Source organism: Bombina bombina, chromosome 6 (assembly GCF_027579735.1).
Source record: "Bombina bombina isolate aBomBom1 chromosome 6, aBomBom1.pri, whole genome shotgun sequence".
Lineage (NCBI taxonomy): Eukaryota > Metazoa > Chordata > Amphibia > Anura > Bombinatoridae > Bombina > Bombina bombina.
In genome coordinates, this window is record NC_069504.1 from 12,079,606 (window position 1) to 12,093,237 (window position 13,632).

At 37.0% G+C, this 13,632-nt stretch overlaps 1 protein-coding gene across 2 annotated transcripts in view; it reads left to right on the forward strand.

The window, feature by feature from the left end:
• Positions 1–226: 226 nt before the first annotated feature.
• The window catches only part of LOC128664947 (kininogen-2-like), a 67,977-nt gene continuing 54,571 nt past the window's right edge, over positions 227–13,632 (forward strand). Inside the window, exons 1-3 of one of the 2 annotated variants that reach the window (XM_053719738.1) lie at positions 1,259–1,335; positions 4,515–4,568; positions 13,469–13,522. In XM_053719738.1, coding sequence (XP_053575713.1) covers positions 1,259–1,335; positions 4,515–4,568; positions 13,469–13,522 — 185 coding nt within the window. Of the gene's footprint in view, positions 247–1,238; positions 1,336–4,514; positions 4,569–13,468; positions 13,523–13,632 lie in introns of those variants that run through there. The other variant, XR_008402946.1, reaches the window with a different exon arrangement.

The window sequence follows — 13,632 nt, forward strand, 5'->3', positions numbered from 1 at the left end:
AAGCTGCTGCAAATAGATAGTTTTTATCAGTACAGGCTGCTCCAATGTTAATCCCTCAATCCTGCATCTCAGAGAGCCTCATTAACTGCAAGAGTATTAGTTAATAATCATTTATCATCATACTGTAAATAGAGAAGCCCCTCCCCTTTATTAAGCACCACCCACCACAAATATTACAGCATAAATACCAGAGCTGCAATTAGAGGTATCAGTGTCTGGTTGCTGAGCTCACAGTTCTGTAACAAGGTGAGTTATCATAAGGCAGCTAGAGGCGTCAGTGACTGATGATTTACTGGTTTATGCCAGGGGGTCACAGACTGAGATTAGGGGTGATGGGTAAACACAAAGGACGGGCACAATTTTATAATGGGGCAGAGCCTAGAACTAGAGGTGCTGGGTGGGGGAAATATCTTTAACTTGGAAGAAAGGGTTATAGCCTTATACTGGGGGTAACAGCCTTATACTGAGTGTCACAGCCTTATACTGGGGGTCACAGCCTTATACTGGGGGTCACAGCCTTATACTGGGGGTAACAGCCTTATACTGGGGGTAACAGCCTTATACTGAGTGTCACAGCCTTATAATGAGTGTCACAGCCTTATACTGAGTGTCACAGCCTTATACTGGGGGTCACAGCCTTATACTGGGGGTCACAGCCTTATACAGAGTGTCACAGCCTTATACTGAGTGTCACAGCCTTATACTGGGGGTCACAGCCTTATACTGGGGTCACAGCCTTATACTGAATGTTGCAGCCTTATACTGAGTGTCGCAGCCTTATACAGAGTGTCACAGCCTTATACTGAGTGTCACAGCCTTATACTGAGTGTATAAGGCTTGCTGACTCCCCCACTGTCTCCTTACTTCTGCCCACCTTATATTGCATGTTACAGCCTTCTACTAGGGGTCGCAATCTTGTACTACAGCCATCTACTGAGGGTCACAACCTTCTACTGAGGGTCACAATACTGGTGGTTACAGCAATATACTGAGGTCACAACCCTATTTATACTGGGTGTGACAGTTTCGTCTGGAGACCAAATCCTTCTATGGGGGTCAGAGCCCTATACTGGCGTCACAGTCTTGTACTGGGGGTCACAGCCTTATGCTGAGGGTCACAGCCTTATACGGGGGGTCAAGGCCTTTTACTGTCTCACCTTCCTGTACACACATGTCATGTTCTGTGAATTCGTGTTTATTAACTTATGATTTCTCCATTACTATTTTCCATTTTTCAGTTTCACTTCCAGCTCTGATAATGAGACTGTGGTTCTGTCTAAGTTTCCTCATCGTCCTGTGCCTGGAGCATTTAACAGGAACCCTGGCAGCTGAAAGGTAGCTGCCCCCTGACTCCCCCACTGACTCGTTACTTCTGCCCACTGACAGGTTATTGCTCACTGACCTCCCCACTGTCTCCTTACTTCTGCCCACTGACAGGTAACTGTCCTCTGACCCACCACACTGTCTCCTTACTTCTACCCACTGACAGGTAATTGTCACCCTGACCCCTCCACTGTCTCCTTACATCGGCCCACTGCCAGGTAATTTCCCCCTGACCCCCCCACTGTCTTCTTACTGTCTTCTTACTTCTGCCCACTGACTAGTAACTGCTCCCTGAACCCTCACTGTCTCCTTACTGCAGCACACTGACAGGTATCGGCCAACTAACCCACCGTCTCCTTACTTCTGCCCCCTGTACCCCCACTATCTCCTTACTTCTGCCCTATGACAGATAATTGCCCCCTGACCCACTCACTGTCTCCTTACTTCTGCCAACTGACAAATAATTGCCCCCTGAAACACCCCACTGTCTCCTTACTTCTGCTGTCTGACATGTAACTTTCATCATTGACAGGTAACTGCCCCCTGACCCACCCATTGTCTGTGTCAGTATCAGCCTCTAGTGTATATATTAGTATTACAGTATTATCTCATATTGTAACAATCAGATGTTAGTAGTGTATATATTAGTATTACAGTATTATCTCATATAGTAACAATCACATGTTACTAGTGTATATATTAGTATTACTATATTATCTTATATTGTAACAACCAAATGTTACTAGTGAATATATTATTATTAAAGTATTATCTCATGTTGTAACAATCAGCTGTTACTAGTGTATTTATTAGTACTACAGTATTATCTCATGATGTAACAATCAGATGTTACTAGTGTATATATAAGTAATACTGTATTATTTTATATTGTAACAATCAAATGTTAGTAGTGTATATATTATTATTAGAGTATTATCTCATATAGTAACAATCAAATGTTACTACTATATATATATATATATATATATATATATATATATATATATATATATATGTATATATATATATATATATATATATATATATATCTTAGTATTACTGTATTATCTTATATTGTAATAATCAGATGTTACTAGTGTATATATTAGTATTACAATATTATCTCATATTGTAAGAATTAGATGTTACTAGTGTATATATTAGTATTACAGAGATATATTTTATTGTAAAAATCAGATGTTACTAGTGTATATATTAGTATTACAGTATTATCTCATATTGTAACAATCAGATGTTACTACTGTATATATTAGTATTACAGTATTGTCTCATATAGTAACAATCAGATGTTACTAGTGTATATATTAGTATTATAGTATTATCTCATATTGTAACAATCATATGTTACTAGTGTATATATTTGTATTACAGTGTTATCTCACATTGTAACAATCAGATGTTATTAGTGTATATAATAGAATTACAGTATTATCTCATATTGTAACAATCAGATGTTACTAGTGTATATATTAGTATTAGAGTATAATTTCATATTGTAAAAATCAGATGTTAGTAGTGTATATAAAAGTATTACAGTGTTATCTCAATATTTAACAATCAGATGTTACTAGTATATATATTAGTATTGCAGTGTTATCTCATATTGTAACAATCAGATGTTACTAGTGTATATATTAGTATTACAGTATTATCTCACAGTGTAACAGTCAGATGTTACTAGTGTATATATTAGTATTACAGTGTTATCTCATATTGTAACCATCAGATGTTACTAGTGTATATATTAGTATTACAGTATTATCTCATATTGTAACAATCAGATGTTACTAGTGTATATATTAGTATTATAGTATTATCTCATATTGTAACAAATAGATGTTTCTAGTGTATATATTAGTATTACAGTATTCTCTCATATTGTAACAATCAGATGTTAGTAATGTATATATTAGTATTACAGTATTATTTTATATTGTTACAATCAGATGTTACTAGTGTATATATTATTATTATTATAATGTTATCTCATATTGTAACAATCAGATGTTAGTAGTGTATATAAGTATTACAGTGTTATCTCATATTGTAACAATCAGATGTTACTATTGTATATATTAGTATTACAGTATTATCTCATATTGTAACAATCAGATGTTACTATTGTATATATTAGTATTATAGTATTATCTAATATTGTAACAATCAGATGTTACTAGTGTATATATTAGTATTACAGTATTCTCATAATGTAACAGTCAGATGTTACTAGTGTACATATTAGTATTATAGTATTATCTCATATTGTAACAATCAGATGTTACTAGTGTATTTATTAATATTACAGTATTATCTTATATTGTAGCAATCAGATGTTACTAGTGTATATATTAGTATTACAGTATTATCTCATATTGTAACAATCAGATGTTACTAGTGTCTATATTAGTACTACAGTATTCTCTCATATTGTAACAATTAGATGTTACTAGTGTATATATTAGTATTACAGTATCTCATATTGTAACAATCAGAAGTTACTAGTGTATATATTAGTATTACAGTATTATCTCATATTGTAACAATCAGAGGTTACTAGTGTATATATTAATATTACAGTATTATATCTTATTGTAATAATCAGATGTTACTAGTGTATATATTAGTATTACAGTATTATCTTATATTGTAACAATCAGATGTTACTAGTGTATATATTAGTATTACAGTGTTATATTTTATTGTAACAATCAGATGTTACTAGTGTATATATTAGTATTACAGTATACTATTGTCTCATATTGTAACAATCAGAAGTTACTGGTGTATATATTAGTATTACAGTGTTATCTCATATTGTAACAATCAGATGTTACTAGTGTATATATTAGTATTACAGTGTTATCTCATATTGTAACAATCAGATGTTACTAGTGTATAAATTAGTATTGCAGTTTTATCTCATATTGTAGCAATCAGATGTAAGTAGTGTATATATTAGTATTACTGTAGTATCTTATTTTGTAACAATCAGATGTTAGTAGTGTATTTATTAGTATTACAGTATTATCTCATATTGTAACAATCAGATAATACTAGTGTATATATTAGTATTACAGTATTCTCTCATATTGTAACAATCAGATGTTAGTAGTGTATTTATTTCTCTTTTCTACACTATTGTAAGAACATTTTATCCTCTCCCTCAAAAGGAAGAATCGTGACTACCCCATAAGAACCCACTTACATGGCCATCATATACCAAAGTATGTTCCCATATCTGTATCTTATACAGTATTTGCTAAATATGATTTTCTATTTGAATTCTTGATTACCTTAAGGTAGCTTTACATCTAGATTCATAAGGCTAGATTACGAGTTCTGCGTTAGCCTTAAAAAGCAGCGTTAAGGGGTCCTAACGCTGCTTTTATACGCCCGCTGGTATTACGATTATGGCAGGTACAGGTGTACCGCTCACTTTTCTTCCGCGACTTTTGGCTATTGCGAATCCCCTTACGTCAATTGCGTATCCTATCTTTTTAATGGGATTTTGCTAACGCTGGTATTACGAGTCTTGGAAGAAGTGAGCGGTACAGCCTCTACCTCCAAGACTCCTACCGCATTTAAAAGTCAGTAGTTAAGAGTTTTATGGGCTAACGCCGGAACATAAAGCTCTTAACTAGAGTGCTACAAAGTACACTAACACCCATAAACTACCTATGAACACCTAAACCGAGGCCCCCCAACATCGCAAACACTATAATAAAATTATTTAACCCCTAATATGCTGACCGGACACCGCCGCCACCTACATTATAGCTATGAACCCCTAATCTGCTGTCCCTAACATCGCCGACACCTATATTATATTTATTAACCCCTAATCTGCCCCCCCCAACGTCGCCGCCACCTACCTACACTTATTAACCCCTAATCTGCTGACCGGACATCGCCACCACTATAATACATGTATTAACCCATAAACCGCCGCACTCCCGCCTCGCAAACACTATAATAAATTGTATAAACCCCTAATCTGCCCCCCCCAATGTCGCCGCCACCTACCTACAATTATTAACCTCTAATCTCCCGCCCCCAACGTCGCCGCTACTATAATAAAGTTATTAACCCCTAAACCTAAGTCTAACCCTAACCCTAACACCCCCCTAAATTACATATAATTTAAATAAAACGAAATAAATTTACTATAATTAAATAAATCATTCCTATTTAAAAATAAATACTTACCTATAAAATAAACCCTAATATAGCTACAATATAACTAATAGTTACATTGTAGCTATTTTAGGATTTATATTTATTTTACAGGCAATTTTGTATTTATTTAACTAGGTACAATAGCTATTAAATAGTAAATAACTATTTAATAGCTACCTAGTTAAAAACATAATTTATGCTTACCTGATAAATTCCTTTCTTCTGTTGTGTGATCAGTCCACGGGTCATCATTACTTCTGGGATATTATCTGCTCCCCTACAGGAAGTGCAAGAGGATTCACCCAGCAGAGTTGCTATATAGCTCCTCCCCTCTACGTCACCTCCAGTCATTCGACCAAAGACCAACGAGAAAGGAGAAGCCAAGGGTGTAGTGGTGACTGGATTATAATTTAAAAAATATTTACCTGCCTTAAAAAACAGGGCGGGCCGTGGACTGATCACACAACAGAAGAAAGGAATTTATCAGGTAAGCATAAATTATGTTTTCTTCTGTTATGTGTGATCAGTCCACGGGTCATCATTACTTCTGGGATACCAATACCAAAGCAAAAGTACACGGATGACGGGAGGGATAGGCAGGCTCATTATACAGAAGGAACCACTGCCTGAAGAACCTTTCTCCCAAAAATCGCCTCCGAAGAAGCAAAAGTGTCAAATTTGTAAAATTTGGAAAAAGTATGAAGCGAAGACCAAGTTGCAGCCTTGCAAATCTGTTCAACAGAGGCCTCATTCTTAAAGGCCCAAGTGGAAGCCACAGCTCTAGTAGAATGAGCTGTAATTCTTTCAGGAGGCTGCTGTCCAGCAGTCTCATAGGCTAAACGAATTATGCTACGAAGCCAGAAGGAGAGAGAGGTAGCCGAAGCCTGATGACCTCTCCTCTGACCAGAGTACACGACAAACAGGGAAGACGTTTGTCGAAAATCCTTAGTTGCCTGCAAGTAGAACTTGAGGGCACGAACTACATCCAGATTGTGTAGAAGACGTTCCTTCTTTGAAGAAGGATTTGGACACAAGGATGGAACAACAATCTCTTGATTGATATTCCTGTTAGTGACTACCTTAGGTAAGAACCCAGGTTTAGTACGCAGAACTACCTTGTCTGAGTGAAAGATCAGATAAGGAGAATCACAATGTAAGGCTGATAATTCAGAGACTCTTCGAGCCGAGGAAATAGCCATTAAAAATAGAACTTTCCAAGATAACAATTTTATATCAATGGAATGAAGGGGTTCAAACGGAACACCCTGTAAAACGTTAAGAACTAAGTTTAAACTCCATGGCGGAGCAACAGTTTTAAACACAGGCTTGATCCTAGCTAAAGCCTGACAAAATGCCTGGACGTCTGGATTTTCTGACAGACGCTTATGTAACAAGATGGACAGAGCTGAGATCTGTCCCTTTAATGAGCTAGCCGATAAACCCTTTTCTAAACCTTCTTGTAGAAAGGACAATATCCTAGGAATCCTAACCTTACTCCAGGAGTAATCTTTGGATTCACACCAGTATAGGTATTTACGCCATATTTTATGGTAAATCTTTCTAGTAACAGGCTTCCTAGCCTGTATCAGGGTATCAATAACCGACTCAGAAAAACCACGTTTTGATAAAATCAAGCGTTCAATTTCCAAGCAGTCAGCTTCAGAGAAGTTAGATTTTGATGTTTGAATGGACCCTGTATCAGAAGGTCCTGTCTTAGAGGTAGAGACCAAGGCGGACAGGATGACATGTCCACTAGATCTGCATACCAAGTCCTGCGTGGCCATGCAGGTGCTATTAGAATCACTGATGCTCTCTCCTGTTTGATTTTGGCAATCAATCGAGGAAGCAGCGGGAAGGGTGGAAACACATAAGCCATCCTGAAGGTCCAAGGTGCTGTCAAAGCATCTATCAGAACCGCTCCCGGATCCCTGGATCTGGATCCGTAGCGAGGAAGTTTGGCGTTCTGGCGAGACGCCATGAGATCTATCTCTGGTTTGCCCCAACGTCGAAGTATTTGGGCAAAGACCTCCGGATGAAGTTCCCACTCCCCCGGATGAAAAGTCTGGCGACTCAAGAAATCCGCCTCCCAGTTCTCCACTCCCGGGATGTGGATTGCTGACAGGTGGCAAGAGTGAGACTCTGCCCAGCGAAATATCTTTGATACTTCCATCATTGCTAGGGAGCTTCTTGTCCCTCCCTGATGGTTGATATAAGCTACAGTCGTGATGTTGTCCGACTGAAACCTGATAAACCCCCGAGTTTTTAACTGGGGCCAAGCTAGAAGGGCATTGAGAACTGCTCTCAATTCCAGAATGTTTATTGGCAGGAGACTTTCCTCCTGACTCCATTGTCCCTGAGCCTTCAGAGAATTCCAGACAGCGCCCCAACCTAGTAGGCTGGCGTCTGTTGTTACAATTGTCCAGTCCGGCCTGCTGAATGGCATCCCCCTGGACAGGTGTGGCCGAGAAAGCCACCATAGAAGAGAGTTTCTGGTCTCTTGATCCAGATTCAGAGTGGGGGACAAATCTGAGTAATCCCCATTCCACTGACTCAGCATGCACAATTGCAGCGGTCTGAGATGTAGGCGTGCAAAGGGAACTATGTCCATTGCTGCTACCATTAAGCCGATCACCTCCATGCATTGAGCTACTGACGGGAGTTGAATGGAATGAAGGACACGGCATGCATTTAGAAGCTTTGTTAATCTGTCTTCTGTCAGATAAATCTTCATTTCTACAGAATCTATAAGAGTCCCCAAGAATGGAACTCTTGTGAGAGGAAAGAGAGAACTCTTCTTTTCGTTCACTTTCCATCCATGCGACCTTAGAAATGCCAGAACTAACTCTGTATGAGACTTGGCAGTTTGAAAGCTTGAAGCTTGTATCAGAATGTCGTCTAGGTACGGAGCTACCGAAATTCCTCGCGGTCTTAGTACCGCCAGAAGGGCACCCAGAACCTTTGTGAATATTCTTGGAGCCGTAGCCAATCCGAATGGAAGGGCTACAAACTGGTAATGCCTGTTTAAGAAGGCAAACCTTAGATACCGGTAATGATCTTTGTGAATCGGTATGTGAAGGTAAGCATCCTTTAAATCCACTGTGGTCATGTACTGACCCTTTTGGATCATGGGTAAGATTGTCCGAATAGTTTCCATTTTGAACGATGGAACTCTTAGGAATTTGTTTAGAATCTTTAAATCCAAGATTGGCCTGAAAGTTCCCTCTTTTTTGGGAACCACAAACAGGTTTGAGTAAAACCCTTGTCCTTGTTCCGACCGCGGAACCGGATGGATCACTCCCATTAATAATAGATCTTGTACACAGCGTAGAAACGCGTCTTTCTTTATTTGGTTTGTTGACAACCTTGACAGATGAAATCTCCCTCTTGGGGGAGAGAATTTGAAGTCTAGAAGGTATCCCTGAGATATGATCTCTAGCGCCCAGGGATCCTGGACATCTCTTGCCCAAGCCTGGGCGAAGAGAGAGAGTCTGCCCCCCACTAGATCCGGTCCCGGATCGGGGGCCCTCGGTTCATGCAGTCTTAGGGGCAGCAGCAGGTTTCCTGGCCTGCTTGCCCTTATTCCAGGACTGGTTAGGTTTCCAGCCTTGTCTGTAACGAGCAACAGCTCCTTCCTGTTTTGGTGCAGTGGAAGTTGATGCTGTTCCTGTTTTGAAATTCCGAAAGGGACGAAAATTAGACTGTCTAGCCTTAGCTTTGGCTTTGTCTTGAGGTAGAGCGTGGCCCTTACCTCCTGTAATGTCAGCAATAATTTCTTTCAAACCGGGCCCAAATAAAGTTTGCCCCTTGAAAGGTATATTAAGTAATTTGGACTTAGAAGTTACATCAGCCGACCAGGATTTTAGCCACAGCGCCCTACGTGCCTGAATGGCGAATCCTGAATTCTTAGCCGTAAGTTTGGTTAAATGTACTACGGCCTCCGAAATGAATGAATTAGCTAGTTTAAGGACTCTAAGCCTGTCCGTAATGTCGTCCAGCGTAGCTGAACTAAGGTTCTCTTCCAGAGACTCAATCCAAAATGCTGCCGCAGCCGTAATCGGCGCGATGCATGCAAGGGGTTGCAATATAAAACCTTGTTGAACAAACATTTTCTTAAGGTAACCCTCTAATTTTTTATCCATAGGATCTGAAAAAGCACAGCTATCCTCCACCGGGATAGTGGTGCGCTTAGCTAAAGTAGAAACTGCTCCCTCCACCTTAGGGACCGTTTGCCATAAGTCCCGTGTGGTGGCGTCTATTGGAAACATCTTTCTAAATATTGGAGGGGGTGAGAACGGCACACCGGGTCTATCCCACTCCTTAGTAACAATTTCAGTTAATCTCTTAGGTATAGGAAAAACGTCAGTACTCGCCGGTACCGCAAAGTATTTATCCAACCTACACATTTTCTCTGGTATTGCAACAGTGTTACAATCGTTAAGAGCCGCTAAGACCTCCCCTAGTAATACACGGAGGTTTTCCAATTTAAATTTAAAATTTGAAATATCTGAATCCAATCTGCTTGGATCAGAACCGTCACCTACAGAATGAAGCTCTCCGTCCTCATGCTCTGCAAGCTGTGACGCAGTATCAGACATGGCCCTAGAATTATCAGCGCACTCTGTTCTCACCCCAGAGTGATCACGCTTGCCTCTTAGTTCTGGTAATTTAGCCAAAACTTCAGTCATAACAGTAGCCATATCTTGTAATGTTATCTGTAATGGCTGCCCAGATGTACTAGGCGCCATAATATCACGCACCTCCCGGGCGGGAGATGCAGGTACTGACACGTGAGGCGAGTTAGTCGGCATAACTCTCCCCTCGCTGTTTGGTGAAATTTGTTCAATTTGTACAGATTGGCTTTTATTTAAAGTAGCATCAATACAATTAGTACATAAATTTCTATTGGACTCCACCTTGGCATTGGAACAAATGACACAGGTATCTTCCTCTGAATCAGACATGTTTAACACACTAGCAATAAACATGCAACTCGGTTACAATCTTATTTAACAAAAACGTACTGTGCCTCAAGAAGCACTAAACGATTAAATGACAGTTGAATATAATGAACTGAAAAACAGTTATAGCATCACTCTTTAAAAACAACACAACTTTTTAGCAAAGGTTTGTTCCCATTAGTAAAATAACACTAATTAAATTTTAAACATAAAAATTACAGAGCAACGTTTTAAATCACAGTCACTATATAAGTCTCACAGCTCTGCTGAGAGAATCTACCTCCCTTCAAAGAAGTTTGAAGACCCCTGAGTTCTGTTAGAGATGAACCGGATCATGCAGAAAATACAAGAGTAACTGACTGGAAATTTTTGATGCGTAGCAAAGAGCGCCAAAAACGGCCCCTCCCTCTCACACACAGCAGTGAGAGAGAAACGAAACTGTCATAATTAAAACAAGCAAACTGCCAAGTGGAAAAATAATGCCCAAATATTTATTCACTCAGTACCTCATTAATGCAAACGATTCTACATTCCAGCAAAAACGTTTAACATGAAAAATACCTATTAAAAGGTTTAATGTACTTTTACAGAGTAATTCCGGTGAAATACCCTCCCCAGAATACTAAAGTGTAGAGTATACATACATGTTCATTATAACGGTATGGCAGGATTTTCTCATCAATTCCATTCAGAAAATAAAAACTGCTACATACCTCAATGCAGATTCAACTGCCCGCTGTCCCCTGATCTGAAGTTTTTACCTCCCTCAGATGGCCGAGAAACAGCAATATGATCTTAACTACTCCGGTTAAAATCATAAGAAAAACTCTGGTAGATTCTTCTTCAAACTCTGCCAGAGAGGTAATAACACGCTCCGGTGCTATTGTAAAATAACAAATTTTTGATTGAAGTTCTAAAAACTAAGTATAATCACCATAGTCCTCTCACACCTCCTATCTAGTCTTTGGGTGCAAGAGAATGACTGGAGGTGACGTAGAGGGGAGGAGCTATATAGCAACTCTGCTGGGTGAATCCTCTTGCACTTCCTGTAGGGGAGCAGATAATATCCCAGAAGTAATGATGACCCGTGGACTGATCACACATAACAGAAGAAATAATTACAAAATTACCTGTAAAATAAATCCTAACCTAAGTTACAAATACACCTAACACTACACTATCAATAAATTAATTAAATAAATTAACTACAATGATCTAAACTAAAATACAATTAAATAAACTAAACTATATTACAAAAAACAAACACTAAATTACAAAAAAATTAAATATATTACAAGAATTTTAATCTAATTACACCTAATCTGAGCCCCCTAATAAAATAATAAAGCCCCCCAAAATAATAAAATTCTCTACCCTATACTAAATTACAAAAGTAATCAGCTCTTTTACCAGCCCTTAAAAGGGCTTTTTGCGGGGCATTACTAGTGTATATATAAGTATTACAGTGTTATCTCATATTGTAACAATCAGATGTTACTATTGTATATATTAGTATTATAGTATTATCTAATATTGTAACAATCAGATGTTACTAGTGTATATATTAGTATTACAGTATTATCTCATATTGTAACAATCAGATGTTACTATTGTATATATTAGTATTATAGTATTATCTAATATTGTAACAATCAGATGTTACTATTGTATATATTAGTATTACAGTATTCTCATAATGTAACAGTCAGATGTTACTAGTGTACATATTAGTATTATAGTATTATCTCATATTGTAACAATCAGATGTTACTAGTGTATTTATTAATATTACAGTAGTATCCCATATTGTAACAATCAGATGTTACTAGTGTATATATTAGTATTACAGTATTATCTCATATTTTAACAATCAGATGTTACTAGTGTATATATTAGTACTACAGTATTCTCTCATATTGTAACAATCAGATATTACTAGTGTATATATTAGTATTACAGTATTATCTCATATTGTAACAAATAGATGTTACTAGTGTATATATTAGTATTGCAGTATCTCATATTGTAACAATCAGAAGTTACTAGTGTATATATTAGTATTACAGTATTATCTCATATTGTAACAATCAGATGTTACTAGTGTATATATTAGTATTACAGTATTATATCTTATTGTAACAATCAGATGTTACTAGTGTATATATTAGTATTACAGTATTATCTAATATTGTAACAATCAGATGTTACTAGTGTATATATTAGTATTACAGTGTTATATATTATTGTAACAATCAGATGTTACTAGTGTATATATTAGTATTACAGTATACTATTGCCTCATATTGTAACAATCAGAAGTTACTGGTGTATATATTAGTATTACATTGTTATCTCATATTGTAACAATCAGATGTTACTAGTGTATATATTAGTATTACAGTGTTATCTCATATTGTAACAATCAGATGTTACTAGTGTATATATTAGTATTGCAGTATTATCTCATATTGTAGCAATCAGATGTTAGTATGTGTATATATTAGTATTACTGTAGTATCTTATATTGTAACAATCAGATGTTAGTAGTGTATTTATTAGTATTACAGTATTATCTCATATTGTAACAATCAGATGTTACTAGTGTATATATTAGTATTACAGTATTATCTCATATAGTAACAATCAGAAGTTACTAGTGTATATATTAGTATTACAGTATTATCTCATATTATAACAATCAGATGTTACTAGTGTATAAATTAGTATTACAGTATTATCTCATATTGTAACAATCAGATGTTACTAGTGTATATATTAGTATTACAGTATTATCTCATATTGTAACAATCAGATGTTAGTAGTGTATTTATTAGTATTACAGTATTATCTCATATTGTAACAATCAGATAATACTAGTGTATATATTAGTATTACAGTATTCTCTCATATTGTAACAATCAGATGTTAGTAGTGTATTTATTTCTCTTTTCTACACTATTGTAAGAACATTTTATCCTCTCCCTCAAAAGGAAGAATCGTGACTACCCCATAAGAACCCACTTACATGGCCATCATATACCAAAGTATGTTCCCATATCAGTATCTTATACAGTATTTGCTAAATATGATTTTCTATTTGAATTCTTGATTACCTTAAGGTAGCTTTACATCTAGATTCATAAGGCTAGATTAC